At 37.4% G+C, this 27,041-nt stretch overlaps 1 protein-coding gene across 2 annotated transcripts in view; it reads left to right on the top strand.

Moving 5' to 3' along the window:
* Positions 1 to 27,041, top strand: part of PRKCG (protein kinase C gamma) — a 196,371-nt gene that overhangs the window by 113,409 nt on the left and 55,921 nt on the right. For both annotated transcript variants that reach the window (XM_072425260.1, XM_072425261.1), the window contains 2 exons: positions 15,745 to 15,856; positions 20,220 to 20,351. In XM_072425260.1, the coding sequence (XP_072281361.1) occupies positions 15,745 to 15,856; positions 20,220 to 20,351 (244 nt within the window). The remainder of the gene's footprint in view (positions 1 to 15,744; positions 15,857 to 20,219; positions 20,352 to 27,041) is intronic.

The following is a 27,041-nucleotide window of genomic DNA, read 5'->3' as shown; positions in this document are numbered from 1 at the left end:
ATTGCCATTTACCTACTCTCTAGGCTGCACGGTGCCTCGGGACACCCATGCAAGTCCAGCCAGCTTTCATCCTTGTGCTTCAGATTCACAAGTCTGACCATCCATGAACATAGTATACAACTCTGCTCATATTATCCTTGCACTTTAACAGGTATTTCAGCAGGCAGCTATTCCTAAGATTATAGAGTTACAGGTCTTCCCACTGGCATTGCTCATTAAATCTGACATAAGGCCTTGATTACAGGTTTGGTAGACACTTACTAGGTGGCTGAACCTGCAAATAACTAGAATATACCCAAAGCAATAGTGAAAGCTGGAGGTAAAAATGTCTGGTTTAGCAGTTGCCCAGTTGGATAGGGATTGAGACTCTCATTCTTAACAGCTAGTGTCTTTGTATCTCTCAATGGTTGACTTTAAAATAGGTCACAAAGGTACATTATTTCTACGTGTGGTATCCCTAGAAGACCTACATGACACTGCTATTCATAATTTTAACAATCTGTTGGGAATGCAACCCGTTTCCTGAACTGAACTAGATAGAGTTCATTGCATGCTGGGCCCACACTCTATGAAACCCTGAGATTATCTTTGTACAGTTTTTTTTTGTAATATTACAGATTCTAATATGAGAACAGCTTGGGAGAAGCCAAAGACACCTTCCTAACTGATGCATTTTGCAAAACAATCCAGATAAGGCATATTCTAAAATTGTTCTCGCCTGATGCCATGTCCAATGTTCTTTTCATAGAAACTTTATCATTGGTAACACATCAGATCATTGCATTCTCTGGCAGATCATTGAAGGCGGTGAAGTGTATTGAGAACATTGCATTGCTGCTTTGGTATCCACTTAAAATTATTTTTTTAATATGTCATGTAATGCTGTATCACATTTTGTATGAGCTCACTATTCAGAGCCATTGATATTGTATTATGTAACACAGCAGTTGTACAAATGTCACATATATCAAATTTGTGCTTTGTTCTTTACATACCTGTGAACATTACTTTAATTCAGCTCATATCTGAACCCTATGTCCAGGCAAGACATGATCTTGTCATTATTAGGCTTGCAAACTAGACCAATGGCCTTAACTATATTTACTAAGTAGTCACTTTCCCTGATTTAGAGATCCCAAAAGCAAGAGAATTCAACATTGTAGATTGTATAATATTGTAAAAAAATGTCTACTGCATGATTGAAGTATGTACTTCAATGAAAACAGGGCAGCCCTGAAAACTACAAATTTTAAATGACACTTAACATTGAATGACAGTGAATGGAATAATTTTAGGTGAATCTGTCCAACAGCAGTGTTTATCCCTATATGTTGCAGAATTTTTGGCTAACTAGACACTCAAAAATGTTATCTTATTCTATCAGGTTATAGAAAACTGTAGATGATTTATCGTTTTTTTACCAGACACGGCAGTTGCTGGTACACTTACAGTGTTGGATTCAGAGCCTTTACATATCATAAGCAGAAGTGGCTGCAGGCTGTATTTATAGATGTATAAATCTATAAATAAATAAATATAAAAGAATGACAATTCTGAAATCCATACAGTACACCCAGCTGACCCTTTTCACTTGTACATCTAAAAAAATCACCCACAGTTAACTGTCGGCATTTTATATGACCAATTTCTTCTATATTACTTTCTCCTATAAATTCCCTTACCAATACACAACCATATCTTCATCTGGAAAACTTTCTGTGTTTATATCCAGGACTTGGAGTGGACCTTCAAGGGCATAAGGAAGGTTTTTTATGTCAAATTCTGGATCAAACAAGTACTACCAAAGATGAGAACAAAAAAAACATTAGCCCCAGACTTCAATGCTTTCAGGTGCATAGGTGGCATCACCGTGCCTTTTGGCAAAGCTGTAAGCCCTGATAATACACTCCAGCCCTTTGTATAGATGCTTTCTTGAAGTGGCAGAAGTTGAAACTAAGGTTTCTTTTTCTTTAAGGGGTGGTGAATTCCTTTAGATATGATTTTTGCTCCATCCATATCGAGCCAACCATGTTGCGCAGATATTAGAGCTGGCAATAAAGCAAACCTTATGTTAGCCATGAAAGATCTTTTTCAAAAGAGACTGATATGAGAACTGAAGATTTTTCGCTAAAATGTACCATACATGTCACAGTCTACCAGTGGTTAGTGCTCCTGTCTTGTCTCTCTAAGATCCCAGGTTTCAATCCCATCCAAGTCTCTATTTTCCTATGTACTGACGGTGTGCATATGGGTGTTTCCTGAAAAAAAAATAAAACCACTTTGAGTCCTATAAAAAAAATTACAATTAACAATATTAACTTTCTCCTAAACTATACAATTGATCTGTATCAATAAAGCCCTCAAACAATATAATTGTTGGTAGATCCAAGTAAATTGTACAGTCATTATATAAATCTTCTAAAAAACACAGATTGATACAGTGCTAAATTGTGATGGCTTTATACCATAAACTGTACCATTTTTATCATTTTATGTTTATCCACAATCCAATAGTACATATATGCACATGATTGGTCACTGGGAAAACATACCTTCTCTATAAAAAATATGTTTAGTTTCTGGGCTTTTAAGGTTTTGGCCAATTCATTAGCCTGCAATCTGATTACTGGCCAATGGCATTATTCTTCGACTGTGCTCCAGGCCTTTGCATGAATGAGTGTTAATGAATCAGGTGCACGGGGCTATGCATACTTGTAAAAACTCCCTTTCAGGGCACATACGTGACATCAGCAAGGGAAAGCCTGCTAGTCTGAATCAAGAAGCTTTCATACATGCTGGATTTGTGCAATGATAAACCAACAAGGGTTTCTTTACAAGATCAAACTGCCAATCAAGCTAAGTCAATTTTTGCAAATGGACTTTACCAGTGCATAGTTTATATATCAATACACAATGTGCTTAATAAAATGCCTTGTTTCTGCTCAACTAGTTAAATGTAATTTAGGGTTTGACTTGATTTCAACCTAGGACACCCAAAGACATTTTTTTATTTGACCTGTTTTCCAGTAGTTTCCTATTAAAGTCCTATCAATGTCCTTTAAATGTGTGGTTCAGGATAAAATGTGCCCTCTTTTGAATGCCATGCATACTTTCGGATGTTTGTAAAATGTTTAAATGCAGAAGCTGTGGCTAACCTTGATCACATGTATAAATAATGTTAGCACAACTGTTCTCTTAAGCATAGTGGTGGCACATTTACATGTCCTCAGGCTTCTAAAGGAGGAGGAGGGGGTGTCAGAGCCATCTGTGATCTTTTAGTAATATGCTTTACTGACAGAAAAGCTATTACTCTGCATCTCTATATACAAATAATTGCTATGTTCCAGGCTAACTTTTGGCTTCATCAATGACCCAGAGGGGAAGACAGATGTTGGTTGCCTGTCTGCCTGTTAACTGCCAAATGTGACCACACTGGATTTCCCTATGAAGGACAAGACTGGAATGTATGCGTGTGTATATATATATATATATATATATATGTAGTAATATTAGGGGGAATAGCGACAGCTCCAAATGAAATCACGCTCCAGGCTCTGTGACAGGTATACCTACACTAGTACAGTCCCCTCAACGGCCAATAAGGCTGTGAAGACAGTTTCCAGTGTTTAGACATTAATGTTTGAAAGTCTCATTCTAATAAGCTAGTTCACACCAGAGAGTTATCTTGTTGGGCTGTAAAAAATATGTAAAAAAAATAAACCCACTAAATGCCTTGTAACACTTGAAAATGCTCATTATGGGTGTTTTTAGACATTTCGAGGCCTTTTTTGGGTTTTGTATTACTTTTCAACTTCTTATGTGTCTCATATCTTAAATTAAACCTTACATCTGTAAATGTTTCTATAAAACTCAAAAACTCAAAAACTCATACAAAAGCTGTAGGGATATTTATAGGCGGTAATATTAAGTGACAGTATAGACTAGGCCTAACTGTCTAAGAAACCTGGACAGCCCAGAAGGATGAGCCCAATTCCGTTTCCAAAACAAAACAACCCAAAACCCAATATGGCCTTCTCTCAGTATCCAGGCTTGAATGAATCCTGTAAATACATATATATATATATATATATATATATATATATTTATATATATATATGTATACAGACACACATAGTTGTTATAAATAGCAACTACATGTTAAACGAAAAATAAGAAAGTACCAGGAAAAAGGAATCGAATATAATTACATATTTAGAATCACTGTAGTTAAATATTTATTGTCAAACCATAACAGATTTTGAATTGATCACCGTTTAATCATGATCCATTATGGTGTGACAAATCAGTGACATGCAAGGTGTTATTACTAGGTACCTACAGTGCAAACTTTAGATATGCCTCATGATAATTTTCACTTTCGGCAAAAGCTACTTGAAAAAACAAAAAAAGAACAAAACAAAAAGTAATTTGGCATCAGAAGGCATCAGTTTACAGTGAGTGCACTGAAAATTGCCTAAAGACACAGTTTAAACACACATAGGAATGGTTTATGTCTCAATGGATTTGTTAGGTAATGCACACGCTCTGTTGTACTGCTCACTGTGTGCTGCATAGCATAGATCAGTAGGGATGAGCAAGTTAGTTTTTAAAACTCTATCTCACGGCAAATTCGACCATTCTGGTTTACCGAAATTGTAAGCGAGAGCGACAGGTGTAAATTCTCCAAACTACCGTATATTGAATTAAAAAAAAAAAAAGATTGCGGGCTATGCTGATCCATGAATGCAGCGCTGGCTGCATTTATTGATCAGCCACTGCAAAAAAGCTTTCCTAAGCCAATCAGAGAGCACTAGAGGTTTTGAAAGGGGATATTTGTCCCCATTTAACCTCTAGTCCCTGGGATCGCACAAAGGATTCCCAGGGCTGCATGAATGAATGCAGCCCTGAGAATCCACTGCGATCCCGGGGCACCAGAGATTAAAAAACCTCTAGTTCCCAGGGATCACAAACAGGAGGATTCCCAGGGCTGCATGAACGAATGTACTTATCAACCCGGTGACCGTGGGAAATGAACTGCAGATGAACTCTCAATGGAGAAACTCTGTTGAGAGTTCATCTGCAGTTTCAGTGCGATCCCTGGACACTAGAGGTTAATTAACCTCAAGTGTCTGAGATCGCAAACAGGAGGATTCCCAGGGCTGCAAGAATGAATACAGCCCTAAGAATTCACTGTGATCCTGGGTTACTGGAGTTTAGATAACCTCTAGTGCCGGGGATCGTAATGATTTCCTCGATCTTCTGATGGTTTCGCGAAATCGGTTCGCCGAAATTTGGCGGACCCATCGGAAGTTCGAGGAAATTTTTCATCCCTATAGACCAGCCTTTCTCAGCCTTTTTTAACATGAAACACTTGAAATAAGTTTCAGATTTTCTAGGTACCCTTTTAAAAGTTACTATATTCATAGCTCACAGTATATTAACATGATGGTCAATGGAAAGAATGCCTCTAGCCAATAAGAATGTCATCCATACAGATGTCTAAAAAGATCACTGGTGTCACTTAAATTGACCTGAATGGCACAAACTGCTTAATGCTTAAGAAACCCCTAGTAGTATCCAGGGTAACTCTAGGAATTCACGGGCATTCACCGGTGATCTGAAAAACCACACATTTGTGGAATATCTTTAACTTCTATCCATTATATTGGCGTCCTTCATATTCCGTAACTATTATAAGTTTATTTTCGATTTTTCCACCACATCTTGTGGTGCTTATGCCTACCTGCTCTCCAGTGCATATTTGGTGGTACCCCCACCCAAAAAACAATGCTATATTGCCCCCAAAAGTTTTGGACCATTTCTGATATGTACAACACCAGTAGAACCAAGCTGCAGAACAAAGATCATATAAGTAGTTTTCACAACTCACATAATTTACAAAACGTTTTATGTTTATTTGACATATCTTGCAAAAGTACAGCTAATGTCTTTTTTAATACATGGTAGACGTTTTTTGACTACTTATATCAAAAATAGTACTTTGAATGTTTGGTCCAACTCCTTTACACAATTTTATTATTATTCTCAATATATATGTATACATATTTAGATATTATAACTGAAATTGTACAAATTCGCTGATGTGCTGCTACCCCTGAAGAAGCCAAAACAGGCGAAACGTGTTGGGTAAAACGGTTACTATGAATTGATACTCTGTTCTGCAAATTATAACAAGTTATGGCTCTGTATGTGCGAAAAATGTTAGATGATGTATGTATAGCGCCCTCTAGGGCCTGAACGCTACCTTACCTAACCACAATTCCCATTGTGGTTTACTAGAACTGATATGCTATGTATTGTTATTAATGAGAAGTATCATTGAATACAATACTATTGCTATCTATGAGAAGTATTATTGAATACAATACTTGTTTTCCAAAAAAACTTTAAAAAAAAATACTTTTTCTCTTCTCTTTTCTTTTCTTTACACATACCATGAAAAACTTTCATAAAACTTTCATAAATATAAACTTTAATGCAGAACCAATCTAATGGTCTCTTCTTCATTCAAATCAATGGTTCACAGAAGTAACTCTGACCTGAAAATGGAAGTGTGACACCTTCTAGAATTGATGAAACAGTATTGTAAGGTTTGACTCATAGGGTTCATTTTCTTGGGATGGAATCACACTTTTGCTCTGCAGTTATGTTACGTTGATGCAATGTGGTGCCACTCACTTTGAATGGCATTCCAACCAATGTTCCCAAACGCATCTGGTTTACAGCTTGCCATGTGCTTCATTACAAATAAAGGTCATATCTCATTTTGGAATCTCTCTGGGCACAGTAAGTGTAAGTGAGCCCTTAGGGACACGGGAATGGTACAACTGGGATTACATTTAGAATTTTAATCTCTTGCTACTAAAAGATTTAACAATTTACTGTCAGTAACCAGAATTGCCTAGATTAGAGCTATGCAAGAGATTTATAGCAATTAAATTATACTACTAAAATAGCTAGTGAGTAAATAACTAGGCATAAAAAAATGAGCACTAAACAAATAAAACCAACTGACCCATGATTACACAGGTTACACAAGTAGCATGTAGTAGATACAATCTTGCACGACTGCACTCTTCATTGACCTTTTCAAGATGCCACTATTTGCTACTGGTAAAGACAGGCCTGGAACAGGTGAACGAGTGTAATGGAAGCCCTGCATGACTGGGAATACAGGGAGTAGACAGGAAAGAGAGGGACCCCACTCGGGGGTGCAACAGCTAGAGCCGCGGACTATGTCCCCTCTACTATTCTCAAGCTCCGGGCAGTGGGCAGGGTGTGTCCCTGGAGACAACCTTCCCATTCTCTCATCACAGGCTCAGATCGTCACAGGGTTATAGTTCCCACACTGGGAGAATTGGCAGCTGGAGTAATCTGATTAGGTTAGAGCAGACTACCAGTGGTAATGGAACTGGCAAACTGAAAAGATTTTGATTGAGTATTAAGAGGGATTAGGCTATGTGCACACATTCAATAATTGTCATTGCAAGGAATCTTTCTCAATCCTTTTCAAGGAACAACGAATGCATGATTGAGTCCTGTACATACAGCATCGTTCTGCTCTATGGAGAGAGGAGGGGGAGAACGACGGAGTGGCACCCCGCTGCTCTCTCTCCCCCTTAACTTCTATTACGATTGTTCATTGTCCATTGCTCGTGGATCCGTCAGGACTAGTGTTGATGTTCGAATTCGGGTTGTCCCTATATTCGACCCGAATATGGCTGTTCGAATTCGAGTAGACCCCAACCGAATTTTGCTGCATTAGACAGCAAAAATTCGGGAGAAAAAAAAAATTTTAAATTATGTTTTTTATTTTAAACTTGTTTTTTTTATTTTTTACAGGTTATCCGACAATGACATTATGAATCATAATGTCATTGTGGGATTCCTGGACCGTGGGAACTGTGCGGTCACAGCTAATTGAAAGCAGGTGCCTTCAACTAGCTGTAACCGCAAGCAATAGGAGGGCAATAGAGGCTGAATGGAGATACTATCTCCATTCATACCTTCACTGCTCTGTGATTTACTGAGAAATAGGAAACCCTGATGACAGCTCAAGCATCATCAGGGTTTCCCTTTCCTCAGCCAATCACAGAGCAGTAGAGGTATGAATGGAGATAGTATCTCCATTCAACCTCTATTGCCCTCGTATTGCCTCCAGGATCAGTGGAGCAGAGCTGTCAGCATAGTAAAGCTCCGCTGATTGCTCTGCTTCCTGAGTTGCTGAGGAAAGGGAAATCCTGATGATGCCTTTGCTGTCATCAGGGTTTCCCTTTCCTCAGGGAGCAGAGCAATCAGCGGAGCTTTGCTATGCTGACAGCTCTGCTCCCCTGATCCTGGAGGCAATACGAGGGCAATAGAGGTTGAATGGAGATACTATCTCCATTCATACCTCTACTGCTCTGTGATTGGCTGATGAAAGGGAAACCCTGATGATGCTTGAGCTGTCATCAGGATTTCCTATTTCTCAGCCAATCACAGAGCACTAGGGATGAAAAAAAAGTTAAATTACACAAACACACAAATTAATAAAATATTTTTAAATTAAAGCCTTGTCCTATTTTTTACTTATATTTTAACCCTTTCAGGGAATGAGTAAGGGGATTTAAGTACCCCTGTACTCATTCCCCAGGGTGGGGCGGTTGAGATCTGGGAGTCTCCTTATTAAAGGGGGCTTCCAGATTCCAAAGACCTGCTAAAAATGTTTATAAAAGCCCCCATTGTTTTCAATGAAAGCTTTCATTTATTTATCCAGCGCTTTATTTTTTAAATGTTGCAAGCAACGTTTAAGATAACGCTCAAAAACGTGCCTGAAGGAAACGTCCTGGTGTAGATTAGCCCATGGGAATGCAGTCCGTGTAGACTAAAGCTGCATACACACGTCCAATAATTATCGTTAGAATGACTGATTAACAACCGATTGGCCAAAAAAAAAGGGACCAAGGACACCGCCGAACGAGGATTGTCGTTGGAAATGAACGACCGCCACGGTGGATCTGATTGGCCGACGATCTTTCACTAACTATCGTGTGTACAGTATCGTGTCGTTTAGTGATTGTGCATGTTTCTGCGGTACACTTTCTCCTATACATGTCCCTCCCTGCATCGTTCAAACGATTGTATCTAGTGTGTGGACACTGTTGGTGGAATATATTTGAACGATCATATTGTTACAGCATGTACAGAATTGTGCACAATATGATTGTTCAAGTATAATCATGCATAATCGTTGATCGGTCGTAATCGTTCGTTTTCTAACAATAATTATTGGAAGTGTGTACCTAGCTTTAGCCTAAAATTGATTTGACAGGTGCACTTTAATCTTCATGTGAAGCGGTATGTAATAGTGTTATGTATCTTTTTATAATGTATCTTTTTACATCTGTTTGGAGGCTGTAGAAGCTCTACACAGTGCTGAAACAAACCCGAATTTTTCTCCCATTGACTTTAATGGTGTTCGAGTTCGATGTTCGACCACCTGAATTTTTTTGCTATATTCGGCCGAATAGCTGCCGAATCGAATAGTGAGCTATTCGACCAACACTAGTCAGGACGATCATTCAGACGATGGACAACAAGCACTGTACACTTGCAAGATTCTTGTATAATATCAGCCCAGAGCCAATTATCGGACGTGAACCATTGCACGTGTGTAGGTAGTACAGTTAATTCATTGGTAATTTATGGTTATTTGCTATTTATTGTTTGTGTTCAATATTTTGGTGTTATGTTTGATATTGTTATTTAAAAGTTCTATTAAATATTTAGTGTATATTACAAGGCCTGCAGGCCATTAAACCAAAAATTATGGTGCATTTATTGAATAAGGGAAAGTGGGTTTAAAAGGTTTTTTAGGGGTAAAGGGAGGTCTGCAAAATTTTGTTTTGCCTCCATCATAGTGAGCTACGTGTTTTATCCATTTAGAGTACACTGCAATTTAGATAGCAGGAATATGCTACTAAAAATCTCATGTGTAGTGGCCCCCTCTTTCCTTTATTGGATTGCAGGTTGTTTAATCATAAAAGCTCAGTATAGCATGGAAGCATTATACAGAACAATCTGCATGCAAATGTAACCTAGAAATGGCCACTCTTCCACACTGATGCCAACCCATTTAGTCATTTTGATATTATGGCATATTTTATAGTTGCTCTCAGAAGCCAGCTTTATTCTTTCCATAAGGTTGAGGGCTCTTGAGATGAGTACTGAGGCATGGGTCCTCGTACATTGAATTGAAGATGACAATTAGACCATGTTTCATAGCCATTTCCATAGCTGTGTACATTGTAGTTTGCAGTATTTTCCAATGTTTATCGACTGAAAAACAAAAACTAATTTTCAGATATTTCCATCAGGTTATTTTTTTTTTAGCCTAAAATAAAGTAAAAACATTTAGCTTTCTAATATTAAATCAATAGATTTTCTTCATGAATCTTGGATATTAGCTGTTTCATACAGTGTTCTGGCAGCCGTGAGATTTTACACAAAGAATCAGGCGTCTTTCAGATATAAAAATGGATTTTAATACTAACAATTTACTCAAGAGCTTGCTCAAGAGTAAAATCAGCGAGATAATCACCTTGGGCCCCAAACTGAACAAAATCTCATTAATGTGCCCCAGACATAATCATGACATAATAATTAAGCAGTTTAGACTTGAGTTTAAGATTTGCTTTTGGCTTCTCTTTTCAATGGGCTGTTATTGCTCCTGGTCAAAAAAATATGGCACTCCATAAGTAATTTGCATTGCCTATTTTGATACCATTCATACCCAATCATAAGTAATATGGTTCTGTTATCACCATGGGTTTGGGGTGCATATTGTGGTTTTGGGATTTTCAGTCCTGGCAAATATTGTACATGTGCAGAATCCAAAATCCAATCCAATTGTTTTTTACTACAATGGCACTACGTGGCCTTTAAAATATGATTAACAGATTTAGGGGGCTTTTAATTAAGCAAGCCCCTTCATCATAAAACAGACAGCAATCATAATGTATTATATTATAGTACATCTTGTATTTTGTAAGCTGTTGTAGGAAAGGATGACACAATGCAAGGTTAGATGAGGGTCAGCCAGGAAACTGGACTGACTTCTAATTGAAAGCCGTTATTGGGGTGATTTTGTCATTTCACACCCTTTCTTTAGGTTATTTGGGTTTAGTGTTATTTGGATTTTATTTCTTTTTTTTAATATAGTTTACTAGATTAAAAATAGAACAAAAATACATCCCTTACTAAATAGACAACTATTATTATTATTAATATTATTATTAATAATAATATTAACCAAGATTTATATAGTGCCAACATATTACGCACCACTGTACATTAAATAGGGACAATAAACTTTTTACACCACCCTGGTAGGTTTATGGGGACTTTTAACTTAGAATACCGTATCAATGCCCATAGATAAATTAAAAAAAAAATAATGGTTGAAACACACTTAAAAAATTAATAAAAATAAAGAGACCTTAAATGGCTCACAATTATATTACAATGGTTTTCAGTGCTATAGATATCACTAGTTGGGTGAACCTTGCAACATTTATCAAATTTTTATTGTCCATTGGAGTACAGGAAAAATATAACTACTCCAAATTCATGGGTATTATAGTACTTACTTAATTTGTAACAACACCGAGATAAATAATCCAATCCCTCATCACTTGTTTTACCCCAGGGTAGGTACAAATGGCAGGGAATGCCAACCAATAAAAACCCTCTTAGCAGGCAAACAATCAAAAAAAGCATGATATGCAAAGAAGAAATACAAAAAGGCTGGGGGATACATATCAAAAGCAAATTCAACTGGTGATGAGTTTGACTGATACATCATGTTGTGACGTATTTCTGCTGTAAGTACGGCTTATCAGCCGTACAACGCCTGTACCTAAAAAAAAAAAAAATTAAAACAATGAACGTGGCCTTTTTAAATGAGCATTAAATTATGTATTATGTATAATGAATGTGCAGCGCACATTGTAGTCTGGGCACATGCGTGATTCAGTCTGAATTCAAGAACATAAATTAATTTGTAAACTTCGGTCCTGCAAAAAAATATGGACACACCTAACTATAACTATATTGGAAGTCATTAAGCAGTAAAAATAAGTGTAACTGCACCAATGCTTTTACACTTTAACAATACAGCTACGACCGTGATAAGACCGTTTAGGAAGATAATCTGTTTTTATCCTTCTGAAGCACAGCAGTATAATACAATATTTTTTTCATAATAACAAGTCCACTTGATTGTTTAGAAACCATAATTAAAACCCATAGGGGACTGCTCACTGAAGTGTTCACATTTCATGCTAGCGCAGCAATTTGCATCCTCTTCTAACACTCTATCAGGCTAATAGCGAATTTAAAAATAGAAAATTACTTGACCTCACTGTACATTATAAACCAGCACAGATTAGCTGAGCTAGTGGAAAACATATGCATCTTCAGAAATGATTGGATCAGTGGATCTCAGCAATAACATTTTAGTGCACATTGATCTTGACAGGGGTCATTATTTTCGCCAGATTGGAGAGGTAGCGTGAGGTTATTAGTATGGCTTGGGTCAGAGGTTGGTTGGGAGTTGAAACCTAAACTAAAACTTTTTCTAGGATTAGAAACAAACAAATTTCCTGTTTTAATCCCTCTTAAATGGTGTCCCCACTGGAAGATGACTTTTTGCCTCAATGACAGCTATAACATTATTGCTTTTTGTCCTGCTGTCAACTGTTACCCTAACACAGGGTATCCCAATCCTTAAAGAAAGAGGGTATAGGCTTCTCACCTTACATCAGTGTGAGCCAACCTCCATGGTTATCAAAGGTTTGAAGAGAATAAAGAGTTAAGCTACGTACACATGTCAGATTTTTATCGCCCGATAATCGGCATCGGCCAATTATCGGGCGAAAATCTGGCGTGTGTACAGTCGGTGTCGTCCATCGTCCGGACGACTGACCTGCCGGATCCACGGACGATGGACGACAGCCGATCCTAATGAAAGGGAAGGGGAGAGCGCGCAGCAGGGTGCCGCTCCGTCGCTCTCCCCCTCCCCTCTCCATAGAGCATGAACGGTGCTGTATGTACAGCACCGTTCATGCATCGTGCACTCCCTTGTCATTGGAAAGGATCGTGAAAGATCCTTTCCAACGACAAAAATTGGAAGTGTGTACGCAGCTTAAGGGGTTTTGTGGCAAGATTATACTGTGAACATTTCACACATGATAAATACTAAACACATTGTTGTTCAGACCCCAGTTCCATGACTTCTGGTGGGATTAGTTGGTGTGATCAACTAGACAAAGTATTTTCCAAGACTTATGCAAGCCCATACATGTCCATAAGTTTAGTGTTTTAAAAACCGGGGTCTCAAATGTTCCAATCCGTTTCGCCCACTTGGGCTTCTTCAGGGAAAGATATGACACTTGTACCAGGTAATTAAGGCTGTATGGGACTACTACATAAGGAAGAGTATCTGAAAGTTGCTCACTGCTTAACAAACCCCTAGCAACCTCTGGAGGGCACCTGGTTGAGAAACGCTGCCTTAACAGATTGAAAATGTGAATCTTGACATCCACGATGCAGTCTGCAGTAAAAACAATTTTGCATTGCTCAGTATATAGCCTAAAGAGTTTGCAATAATTAGGGTAAGAATTTTGTTACAGAAGAGAAAGAGCATGCCTCCTCTGCAATAAAGATCACTTCCTATCATCAAACATTATATTTTTAAATTAAATTCCAACTTAATACAACCTCCCTCTTGGGCACAGTGAAGTAAAACTTCAAATTGAACCCTTTAATAAAACAAACCGCGTAATCAAAATGTTCAACTTAAAAGCACCTATCAAATATGGATAAAGATTCATATACAAATTGTAATAAGCAAAAAAAGGCATATTCTACATAAAAAAAAAATAAACACAAGTGCTGCTGACTTTAAAAACTATAAACTCAAAGAAAGAATTCCACAAAAGATCTGATGTAAAAGCATATGCATGTTACCAAAATGATCTGAAGAATCAAGAACAAGCCATTAATGCCTTGGGTGCTGTAAGTCATGTCATATATACATAACATCTGTAATACCCTCCCAAAGAAAATAAAGGGCATTGTTTCCTGATTATCACCGTAATGGGGGCTTTCTTCTCACGTCCTCATTAAACTGATTTTTTAGGGGTTCAACAAGACCCCAAAATTTTTTTCAGAGGTTCATTTGGGGTAAAGAGGTTGATAATGGCTGCTCTAAGCTGATCAGAACACCCCATGATGTCTTTTGACTGTAGAAGGTAATTGGATGTGTGGGCAGCTGAGAACATTTGGGTCACTGTGATGTAATGCTACACTATTCTGTAGTGGAGGACACATCATTGTAATTAGAATATTAATCAAACTATGGCCTGGTAAAATAGGTGATTAGGTCAAGTTAATATATATTTTTTCTACATCATTTCTAATCTTGGATAAAAAAAAAAACATATATATATATATATATATATATTTACTCTAGGTAAGTAACAGAAAACTAAATTCCCAAACTTAACAATATTTGTGTCTTTAATGTGTCTACAAGCCTGTGTTTTTATGCAGTGTAGTTTAGACCAGTGGTCGCCATTATATAGACATTTTTTATCTCGATAGAGGAGGAACAAATCTTCACAGTTGTTTTGCATTGGAAATACTACCTTTGACATCCTGAGTAGAGATAAGCAAGAAAGCCTCTGCCAGTCTCGCGAAAATTACCTCGAACTTCCGATGGGTCAGCCAATTTTCGGCAATCCGATTTTGCAAACCCATCGAAAGTTTGAGGAAATTACAGGATGATTCCCACGGCTGCATTCATTGATGAGCACAGCCGCGATACTCCTCCTGTCAGTGTGAGTCCCGCGGCTGTGCTCAACAATTAATGTAGCCATGGAAATTATCACAGGATGATTCCCACGGCTGCAATCATTTATTAGCACAGCCGTGGGGCTCCTGTGTTCTTGGATAGAGAATCTCTATCCAAGAACACATACTACAGTTCTGGTAGGCCTGCAAGAGCAATCAGGGGAGCGGAGCTGTCAGCTTTGTAAAATTTTGTATTTCCCATGCATTTTGAATTTCAAATGCATTTCTATACTGAAGATAATAGTCACCAGGACAAATACATTTTTAACTTTTAAAAATATATGTCCAAAATAAATAAAAAATAGCTTAGGCTTTGGTTACATGGAAAATGTGATAGTAATTCAAATATGACTAATGTTTTCTTGTAACACCCACCAAGACTAATATTTTGATAAACAATGGTTGATTTACGCACCTAATGGTCTCTAGGTGCTCCTAAGGAACTGTCCCTGAGGTTCACAGCTACGAATCTCCATCCTATTTTCCTGAACTGAGCTACATTCTCTACTACCAACAAAAAAACGGAAACAAGAGTAAGAAATAGGACCATAGTGAGACCATAGCAAATGCTTACAAATTACAATTTGGGAGACGAGATTCAGCTTCATGAATCTAAAAAATATATAATTAATGTTGGTGGGTGAGATATAACCTAATAACATCCATCTAAAACTCATACTGGAATTTTAAACTAATTCTTGAAAATGCATTTTTAAAGGCCTCTCTTTATGCCATAACACCTGTTTGACTTTGCTTTGTTGGGTGAATGCAAAATACCCTACCTAGGTCAACAAGTTACTAACATTTCATTAATTTGTGTTTTTCTTGCAGGATCCACGTAGCCGGCACAAGTTCAAAGTTCATAGCTACAGCAGTCCCACCTTCTGCGACCATTGCGGTTCTCTTCTTTATGGGCTGGTTCACCAGGGAATGAAATGTGCATGTAAGTAACTCAGCAGGATGGAACACAGTTTGGTGAAACATGAGATCTTTGAGTGATTTTACAAAGCTGTAACTGGCTTTAGACATTCACACCATTCAGGGCCTTTTTTATAGTAATAAAAAAAAAAATAAGGAGAAAACATGGCTCATGTAAATTTATTGCAAATAACATTTTCAAAAATACTTTACAACTTTTGAAGCCAAATCCTTTAATTTTGTTTTAGTATAGGTTGAAGTATTAGTCACCCTGGCAAATGTTTTTTTCTCTTTTTTTGGTGTTTTATTACAATTAATACATATAAATATTAATACATTTACAATAAATGCATTATTGTTATTATTTTATTATAATTTAGATTTCACAATGGTCACCAATATCAATAACGTTGTCTCAAGACCAGGATGTATGGGGATATCTTGCAATGAAAACCCAACTTGTGTTGGGGACACCTGAGGGGGAAAAAAAAGGTCAGGCTGGAAAAGACAATGTGACTTGTCAAAGGCAACCAAGTGGTTCTTGGCATATGGTGGGGGAGATCGTATTTATGGTTATTTGTGACAAATATGGTGTGCCAATGTTCCAGCACCAAGTAGTGTTGCAGCTTTCCAGTGCCCTCCACATAGGTCTTAGCTTTTTCGGTTCCTCTGCATGTGTGCTACCTAGATGATATAACATTCAACTGTCAGCCATAGTGTGCCCCAGCTTTCCAGAAGCCTCCAATATGTGTTCTATCTTTACACTGCCCCTACATTATGTCACAGCTTTCCAGGCCTTTTATAGTGTGTTCCCCTTTTAGTATAGGATTTTACTACTGACAGAGTCTGACAATTCCCTGCTATCAATTATTTGGGGACCACATTCATTTGTGAAATATTGATAGGGATGGGGCTGTCTCACAACTAGGATTTGGGGCTTGTGATTGCTGCAGATATACCCAATACCCCTGGCTTATGGATACTTGCAACAGCAGGTAGATATTTATAATGAGCAAGTATTACTAGCAATGGCTTTTAGGGTATATAATGGACAGGCAAGTAGTGCAGGCACATAAAAAACAACATCATGCAGATATTTTCATTGCCATATAATACATTGCATGTAATAATTAATACCTGCAACAGACATTACCATTACAGATATTACCAATGAAAAACAAATACTCATTACAAAAAAGAAAAATTAAAGAATTTATTTTTAAGAAAATGCTTTTTTTTCATGAATATTATTGCCATTTCCCAAAGGTATTTGGAAAGCCCCTAAACATGGATTGTCACCAAAACTGCTTGGCGAAGTCAGGGGGATTGTAGACGAGCATGTATGTTACTTGGCCCTCTCAATCTTTGATGGATCCAGGATTTTTCAGTACCCTTTGTATTGTTAGGTGTATGGGCCTGATTTATTAAAGCTCCCCAGGGCTGGAGAGGATACACTTTTATCAGTGTGATCAGAGTGATCTAGAAACCTGTAATGGATCTGGTCCAGGACCCAAAACATTGACTTTGAAGAAATCCATTCCAGGTTTGCTGATTCACCCAGCTTCACTGATGAAAGTGTATCCTCTCCAGCCTTGGAGAGCTTTAATAAATTAGGCCCTATGAGTTTGTCTGCGTAACAATTAGAAATAGAAAGCTTTAAAAAAAATGCTAAAAAAACATTGTCTCCACCTTTAATTCTGCCTGCGCTATAAGTGGACAAAACTGTGCAACTTTCATACTTTCAGGAGACCATAATGGACAATGATTTTCCTCCAGCATGGCACAGCAGAACATTTTTGCAGATTTATTATGCTCCCTGCTTCATTTTTATCTGCATCTTATGCCAGTCTTTGCATCTCCTTCCTGCACCGCTCTAGTGTTCAGTTTATTTGGTCTTGCTGTCTCAGAGGGATGAGCCTTATTATCGGATTCAGCTTTTATGGTGTCATTGTCATCAGTCGACTCAAACGCTAAGCTTGATTCCCCTGCTGATTTTCATTATACAGTAAAAGCAGTTCATATACCTGCTCAGCAGTATACCATGCCTTGTGAATGTATTCAGTCCCTTCAGTGTTTGTCTAGTTTAGTCTTATTACAGTGTGGAGCTAAAATAGATTTTTGAGGGGTTAGCACTGTTTGATTTACACATAATGCCTACAGCTTTAAAGGTGCAAAATTTTTGTGGTTGTGACACTAAGGGACCTGTTTTTTTTTTCAGCGTTTAAAAACTAATTTGCAAGGAATACCAAATCTGTACCAAAAAAACAAAAAAGAGCAAAAACAGTATTTTTCCATTCACATGATTATGCTTGAAATTGAGTTTAGCCATATACACAGCAGCATCACCTGCTTCTGTACCCCAAGAGAGTGATGACTTTTAAATGATAATGAGTTATGAGTATGAGTGATGGCCATTACAATGATCCCGGGGTCAGAAGCCGATGTACGAAGCTTCTGATTGATGTTTCTGATAGAGGGCTTTAAATACCAGCTTTGCCTCGGGCTTCAGTGTTCGTGATCTAAGCTTTGACTGCTAGAACAGACCAGTAAAATTCACAAGGGATCAGGTATAAAAGCCACCTCATCTTCCATTCATTTCAGGTAACATGGTAGTAAATTAGTTAATTGGCTTCCTACAAAACTAGCCTACCATAAGAACATCAGAATTTTGGCATGGCTATGGCCAGTAAAATGTTGCATAATAGCACTAAATATATAAAATAGTCCTTGGCAATGATTTTGTAACCATTGGCAAATGTAATGTTTTATTTAACTTCACAAGTCTGAAACATTTAAACATAGAAGGAAACTAAAAAGGAAAAGACATCCATTTTAAGAAAGTGTTATATGAGGCCTTAGGGAAAGGTAACACATTACGGTGACATCTCCACTTATTGTGATATAGTATTCTCCAGGGTGCTCTCATTTCTTCTTGAGTTCAGAACGGTATGCTAACAGGTTTCAGTGGTGTGGTTACATTTGAAAAGTGCTACATAACATAGAAAAAGGGGAGACAAAGGGAGGAGAAAAGGAAGGAAAAAAGAAAAAGTGATTTATTAGTAGAGGTTGTTTCTGGAGGTATATACATGTAGATAAAGGAATGAAAAGACTTGGATCTCAGTGGCTTCCAAAATTATTAACAATAACCTGTCACTATCTTTAAAAATACCACAAAAAATTAAATATTTTAGATGCATTTATACAATTTTCACTTGTCAATTTGCCCAATGATGGTGCACAAAAATACAGCCACATTGATATACGAACATTGTAAAAACAGGGTATTTCAATAAATTATTCATATTCACCTGCTATGTGCCTAGAAAGTTTGACTACACCAGGAAGAGTCAATCTCTTTAAGAATGGTTCCTATTTTCTTTTCATGATGTGGCTTTCTTCTCTCCTGGAAGTACTAAATTACTGTATTATTCACTGCTACCGTCTGGGGACTGGCTGGCACTCTTATTCCCCATGGCCACGCTATAGCTCACCAACTGCAAAATCCATACAATGAAACAAAGATGCCAGAACTAGAGGACAAATACAAACACTGGGAGACTTCATTCACAAGAGCATTACCAGCAGCAGAGTCCCTTTGACCCTTTACATACATATGTGCTTAGTGGTTCTGCCATATGAATATGTACATCAGTGTGAAACACATTGAGGAATTCTGTTGCTGGTAACTGGTTGCTGCTTTTATGAATAATGTCCCCTGCTGCATTTATCCTTTGGTTCTTGCAAATCTGTTTTATTATAGTGTTGTATTGGCTAGATAGTTCCTTCCAATACAGTGGATTCATTTTTGGGATTTTGAAAACTGCCTTGCTTGCTTTAAAAGCTGAAAATTTGTTACTAGAAGGTGGACATGTATGGTTTGGGCAACAAGGTCTCTTTATTGTGTTGGAGTTATTCTATCCCCACTATTGGGTTTATACACCTTGCATCAGGGCTGAATCTTTTTACAAAGGATTTTTGCTGCTTTGACTAGATCTATGGTGATATGGTCCTGGGCAGGGTAAAGAAATCAAAACCTGAATTACGGTACTTTGTATCTTAATGAAAAGTTGAGCCAAAGTTGACTGTTGCATGCTCATTAATGGGAAGCATGTAATGCATGTAATTTGACCAAAAATGCAAACATTGGGATGCTGGTGCCTTTGTTTCTTCAAATATTATGCTGGTTTTAAAATATAAGGTAGCTGGTAAAATATAAGGTAGTAAAAAAAATCAATAAAAAGTCTTAAAACACATTAAGTTCTCTTATCTGTAATTTGAACCAGTCTGAGCTTACATGCTGGGATATAATTTAAGTGAGTCAGTGAAACTTTTTTTTCGTTTTGCTAATTGCTTTTTTATGCAATGTGGTTATTACTACTTCATTTCAGGCTGTGAGATGAATGTACACAAACGCTGTGTCCAGAGCGTGCCGAGTTTATGTGGGGTGGACCATACTGAGCGCCGAGGTCGGATGAAAATAAGGGTGGAAGCAATTAATGATGAAGAGTTTCAAGTAACAGGTATGTGACAAATCATTTTTGTTTAGCCCTCCCTGTAATCTATCTATGATAAGTTTTGGGCTTCTTTTTTTTTTTTTGGCTTTTCTTTTTTTCTTGGAGTTTATGGAGTTTAGATTTGTCAAATATTTATACTGCAGTGTATACCATATTATTCAATTAATGATCAATGGTCTTCCAATTGGTGAAGCTCAGTACAACAGCCTTCTACTCCCTACATCATCAGAAAAATAAGTTGAAAGATAAAGTGGAGTTCACTGATTTGTACCATGTCTATAGTCATTGTGGTTGGGAACTAATAATGTGGTCACCCAATTTCTTTAGCATAATGTCAAATGTCATTTATAGCAGTTATTGGCATTCAAGAATATGGATTATCATGAGAGAACCTAGTTGGAAACTGTTTTCCATTCCGGCACAGACTGGACTCGACACCTGGCGCCACTCTTTTCTTCTGCGTGGTTCTAACTAGGTCATCTGATCTTGCACTGGACAGGCAGTAAATCTGGTTATCCGCTTCCTGAAAAAAAATGCAAGTCTCATTGTGCATGCATGGGATCAGACCCTTTTTTTTTTACAGGGGAGGGGCCTCTTTTGTGCATGCACAACATGGGACATGTGCAGAAGGTGCAGTGTCCCGGGTATTGGGATATGTGACATATGTATTCCAAGGGACTGTGGGCTTCCCATTAAGTCTTTATTCTGCAGCTTGACTTTTCTTTATGTAATTACAGTATTTTCCCAATTTAAATTCTAATGCACTTGTTCATACAGGCTTGGACCGGTGTACAGACCAGATATGTATCATATGCATAGAGAGTCTATTGGACATTCATCTGCCTTGTTCTGTTATAAAATGAAAAAACAATTTTGTCAGCAAGTATATACAAAATTTAGGTCACCACACATAGTTGATCATCTCTGGGCATCACTTGGTGAAAAAAGCCCTTTAACCTTCCCTGCAGCCACCCCTCTGGTCCTGAAATACAGGTCATACCTTCCTAGGTAAATATATGACATATTGGATTCTAGTTAAAACATAATAATTTGACAGTTTAAAATGTCAGTTTGTGATTATAATTTTTTGTAAACCTGACCTGAGTACATTCCATCGATTAAAAGTCATTATAGTGCACCCATATTTGCAATTCCAAAGGTTTTAGTGTATTTTGGATTGGATCTGTTAAGATTTTTTTTGCTCCTCACCAAAGTTGTAGAAAAACATGAGTCTGCGTTTCCACTGGAACCTAAACCTAGCATCACCTTTTCTTTAAGGACGCACAATAAGCTTTTCGTGTTTCGTGCCATAGGTTGTATTGCTCTTTGTATGTTTGTAAATAAAACTCAATTGAAAATCAAGAAGAGATCACTAGGTACCAAGTCTGCAGAGTAATACTGCCAAGTATGTTAAATAGTAAGAAGGAAGATGGTGGATTTGTAGCACAAATAGAGAAAAACACAAGACATCTTTAGTTGACCTACCATGTGATGTTTTATGATTTAGAAATAGAAAATTGATATGGTAAAAGACCTTTATGTTCAGATATGTTGCAATAGTCCAAAGGGTTTTTATTATTAATATTATCTTTATTATAAACCTTTTATATATATATTAAACAAGTTTGAAAATATTTAGGGCTAGGGAAGTGTTTCTTAACCTTTTTAATATGGAGAAATAACGTTTAGGTCTTACGGAACACCTGCTAGTATATTAGCTTGGTGTCAGTAGGAAGAATGCCTCTTACATTGCTAGCCAATTAGCCAATGGGAAAAACTTCACCCCTACAGATAGCCAGGAGATCATTGGGGTTACTTAAGCAGGCACACATTGCTCATTGTTTAAGGAACTCCTAGCAACCTCTGGAACCCTGGTTGGGAAACACTATTCTAGAACAAGAAAAGACATGAAAATATTTAGGGGGTAGGTACATTGTATAGGCACTGTAAAAAAAAAAAATGTATGTAAAATGTATATATATATATATATATATATATATCTAACAGATGCTGGTAGCGATTATAGTTTAAAACATTGTATATTTAAATAAATTTGATCAAGGAAACCCTAGCAACTCCTGGAGTAACCATAGGGTTCCATGAAACCTTGGTTGACAGACACTGGTCTACAGTTTTGCGAATTCAAGTAGGACCACCTAGTGTTTAGTTGATGGGGCAAATGCACATAAATAGAGATGTGTGCACACATGCAGAAAAGAACAAAATACATGTATATTTGCCTTATTCCTGACTGCCCTCTACCATCCAAGGTTACCTTTACATACAGCTTTGTTTTTTTTTTCCTAAAAACCATTCCATCTGATCCACGGATCAAGTGATGCAAATGTAGCAGAAAAACTGTATTATCACATACTTAAAATGGTGTAATTAAAAATGTAGCATGCTTATCTAATTATTTGCATTCCCTCCTAAGGAAAACTTGAACCTATATAAAGAATAAAACTCTATGACTCTGTATCATTGGTTTACAGTGCAGATTGTCAGTATTTAAAAAAACAGTCATATTTGCATAGACAAGAATGTTCAGATCTCTAAAATGCTGATGCCTTGCCTGAAAATAAATGAGACTTGGCATCTATGTTACAGCTTGAGATGCATGGCTAACTGTTTAATTGTTTTAGACTCCCTCTGTTCAGCTTCAAATAGGCCTAATGTGCAGTTATTTGTCTCTGTCGCCACCTCGCGGATAATACAAACCGTCACACTTCAATCTTATACCTGACAGAAGTGATACCCCTTAGCAACAAGCTGGAGTTAAAAATAACCTTTATGCTAAACTTGGAATTTTCTCTCCTGATGTGTGTTCACATAAAAACAGTATTCAAGCTGTCCTCTGAGCTGAGCAATGTATCCATGCTGCGGCATGAATGTAGATCAATCTGCATTCATCATCCTGATAAATAATAAAATGACAGAGAGAATTTGTGGTTCTGCACATAAAATCTGTGAATATTCTCAAAATACAATCACAATGTATAAATGGAACTAAACATAAATTCATATGTTAACATTTATCTTTGTTGTGTGGCCTCTGATCAGAATATCAATTCACAAAGCTTTACCACCTGGATGACAATTGTTTTAGCCATGTGACTGTAATTTTTTTCAGATCTCATTGGCTTCAACTGAATATCACAATTCCAAAAATGACTTTTTGGAAATAAGTATTCTTCCTTTGGTATGTTAGTTTTGTGATTTGAGCTATATATGACTGGTTGGTTTGTGTTGGTCTTGGTATAACCAGGCTTACTGGCTATTAAAGGAGTTAACACAAACCAATCTGAGATACTAAAAATATTTATAAACCCCTTTTGACTGATGAACACAACAAAGTATTTTTTTTTCATCCATATGCGGAGCAATGGTGCATTAGTTCCAAGCACCACAGTACATTTGAGGACTTTGATGCTGAGAACAACAAACTTTTACTGTGAACATTCACCTCCCACCATTCCCCCCTATGTTTCATCTATCCCTAAAACCCTTACACTTATGATGCCACTTAACCTTTCACTTTCTATGACATTTACTCTGATTCCCAAAATGACTTCAGTTCTTTAACCCTTTAGGCAGCACTAAATCCTGTGACACTCACCGGTCCATATTCCATTGTACGGCTCTGACATCTTCATTCATTATATGAGATCATTCAGTGCCGGCAACCCCTCAAGGGAAGCTGGGATTTGCTGGATATCCTGGCATTAAACTGCATGTGCAGCTCAGTGATTTTGACAGTTGAAGTGAGTGATCAGGCAGGTAAGAATGCTTAATTGAGAAATGACATTGCCTGTCATTTTCTGCAATAAATCCCTACCTGGTCACAAATTTTCAAAATCGACCTTTAGTTTCACTTTAAAATTGACTACTGGCCGTAACCAATGTTTAAATAATATACAAAGAAGAAGAAGATTTCCACCTATACATATGTTATATATCACATAGGCCACATCCCTTATTGAACCCAGAAAAAAAAGTATATACAGTGAAGAACACCAATTTTTGCAGCGGGATTTTTTGGTATATTCTTTTTTTTTGCAATGTTTAAAATAACTCCAACATTTCTCTTCACTCCTCTAATGACCTACTAATGACTTCCTCTCTCATAACTTCGACACATGCACGACTCCAAGAATATTCTATTGCTCCCCTGACTCTCTGGAATGGAAATATTCAGCTTGCTCTTACTTTTCTGCTCATTTAAAAGTGCTCTTAAAACCCATCTTTTCAAACTTGCTGACCCGTCCTCTTCTTTCTCGTAACATCCCTCACTACTTACCAACACTACATATCTCCCCTCCTATTGTGTCACTTTCTTTGTCTATCATTTGCAACCCCTATTTCATGTACACTGCTCCATAATATGTTGGTGCTATATAAATACTGTTTAATATTATTTAACATTCTCCTCATTCTTCATGCTTTACATCCTGTTACCCCTGATCCAAAACCTGTATTTAGCTTCTAACCACCCCTACCTAGTCTGCCCCAAAAAAACAGGTTATAACATCAGGTTTTAGGCTGATAGTTCTAGAGTCAGTTCCTATCAATCCTGTTTAAATTCAGAGCAGAACCTAAAACAAATGTTTCTGCAAGGGAGGGATTGCCAAGTATATTACAAACACAATGCATTTAGTACATTTGTGCATGTCCATGTGGCCCTTCAAAGACATTTGTGAACGTTGAGTATTTTTACCCTGCTTGTTCTTTCTTTTTGGCAAATAATTGTCCCAACATCAAAACCATATTGAACAATCAAACACAAGAGTTTCTTCTATGTACTTGCTTTAGGGTTAAAGTGTCAAAGATAGGAATGTAAGGGACAGTAAATGTGAGAAGTGTGTTTTTCTCTGTTGCACAATGATTCCCTATATTACCCCTTATTTTACTATAAATATAATAAAGAGGGGTTAAAAAGTGTTGGTGTTCTTTCAATGATCAGACACTTCGTTTTTTTTTTTCAACCTGATGTTCATGTACTGTTTAGAGAAGACTTTGCTTACTGCAAATAATCATTGCTGAACACAGGAGGGAAACTGCATTTCTCTAAAGTGCTCTCATAGTTATAAAAACGAAAGCTTTATAAGGCTTTGCAATATAATAAACTGCAAGAAAACTTATGATTGGTAAAACATAGTTGTCCAACACTTAAACCAGATACAGAACAAATATATTGCTACTTCAGTCATAACTTAGTAAAAAGGTCAAGTCACCAGATAGGACAGTGATTTGATTTCTATTGTTGGTTTTTCATAATAGCCTTTCTCATAATGCAAACTTAAAACTAAAGGCTCCTGTATGACCATCTAAACCAGACCATATAAACACAAACCCCATAATTGTAAACAAAAAACTTTATTAACTTTCCCTGATTGGGTTAAATCCTCCATTTTTTGTATCTCCTCTGCTTTCCATATAAGATTGAGAGAGATTCAACCGAGGTAATTTTGACAGCAGACTTGGTATTACCAGATGCTGATTCACAAACTTCAATCTTGTGAATGAAAAGTGACATTTGTTTTGTCCCACAGTAGTGCAAGCAGGCACAACCTACATGAGGGTCCTAACTCTGAATTCTACTTTAAGGAGCAGTGCAGCATTGGTTCTTGACTAGGGTAGCTCGTACCTTGCCTTGAAGATATCCCTCTTTCACCATACATACCTCTCAGCAATCTCCCTTGCCAGCCCCACCCTCTTAACATCCCATACATAAAATAAAAACTCCACACCTGACATGCGTTTTAAATGGCTGGCAAGCAGCCGTTTATTTAATAACATACCCTCTATTATTATTCATAAATTAACATAATAAATATTTTAACATATTTATCAAATAACCAACAAACAAATAAATAATATTTACCGTATTTTTTGCAGTATAAGACGCACTTTTTCTTCCCCAAAACTGGGGGGGAAAAGTTAGTGCGTCCTATACTACAAAGGTGTGATAAAATAACTAAAATAATATACTCATCCGATACCCGATCCTGCCTGTGTCTCTGGCTGTAGCAGCGTCTGTCTCCTCTTCTCTCTGGCAGCAGCACGTGTCTTCTCCTGTCTGTAAAGCAGAGCGAAAGAAGCCGGCACAGCGCCACCTGCTGTTCCCTCTCCTAACTGCCGTACAGTGGAAAAAAAGCACAGAGTGATCAGAAGGGGAGTTTGAATGAGAGTGATCAGAAAGGAATTTTGAATGACACAGAGTGATCAGAAAGGGAATTTGAAAGGCATAGAGTGATCAGAAAGGGAATTTGAATGGCACATGAGTGATCAGAAGGGGAATACGGTATGAATGGCACATGAGTGATCAGAAGGGGAATAATCTTTCAGAATCTTTTTTTTCTAGATTTTCCTCCTTTAAAATTGGGTGCGTCTTATATTCTGGAGCGTCTTATACGGCGGAAAAATACGGTAAATAACATTTAAATAACATTTTATGACACCATTAACATTAACCTCTAATATTACCTAACCAACCTATAACTCTCACTTAACCCTTTCTTCACCAAAACCAATTTTTTACCCAAACGACTAGATTGCAGGTCCGGAAGGTAAAGTCCGCCACGCCACTACATTTCCATAATCACCAAACACCAAGCCAACCTGGCCCCCTAGCAGCACAGCACCACCTCAGGGGCCTCCACCGATCCACTTGCAAGAGGGGGGGAGGGGTTTACGCCA

This window comes from Pyxicephalus adspersus, chromosome 11, assembly GCF_032062135.1.
Source record: "Pyxicephalus adspersus chromosome 11, UCB_Pads_2.0, whole genome shotgun sequence".
Taxonomy (NCBI): Eukaryota; Metazoa; Chordata; class Amphibia; order Anura; family Pyxicephalidae; genus Pyxicephalus; species Pyxicephalus adspersus.
Note: the sequence above shows the minus strand (reverse complement) of the source record. Positions and strands in the feature narration are given on the sequence as shown.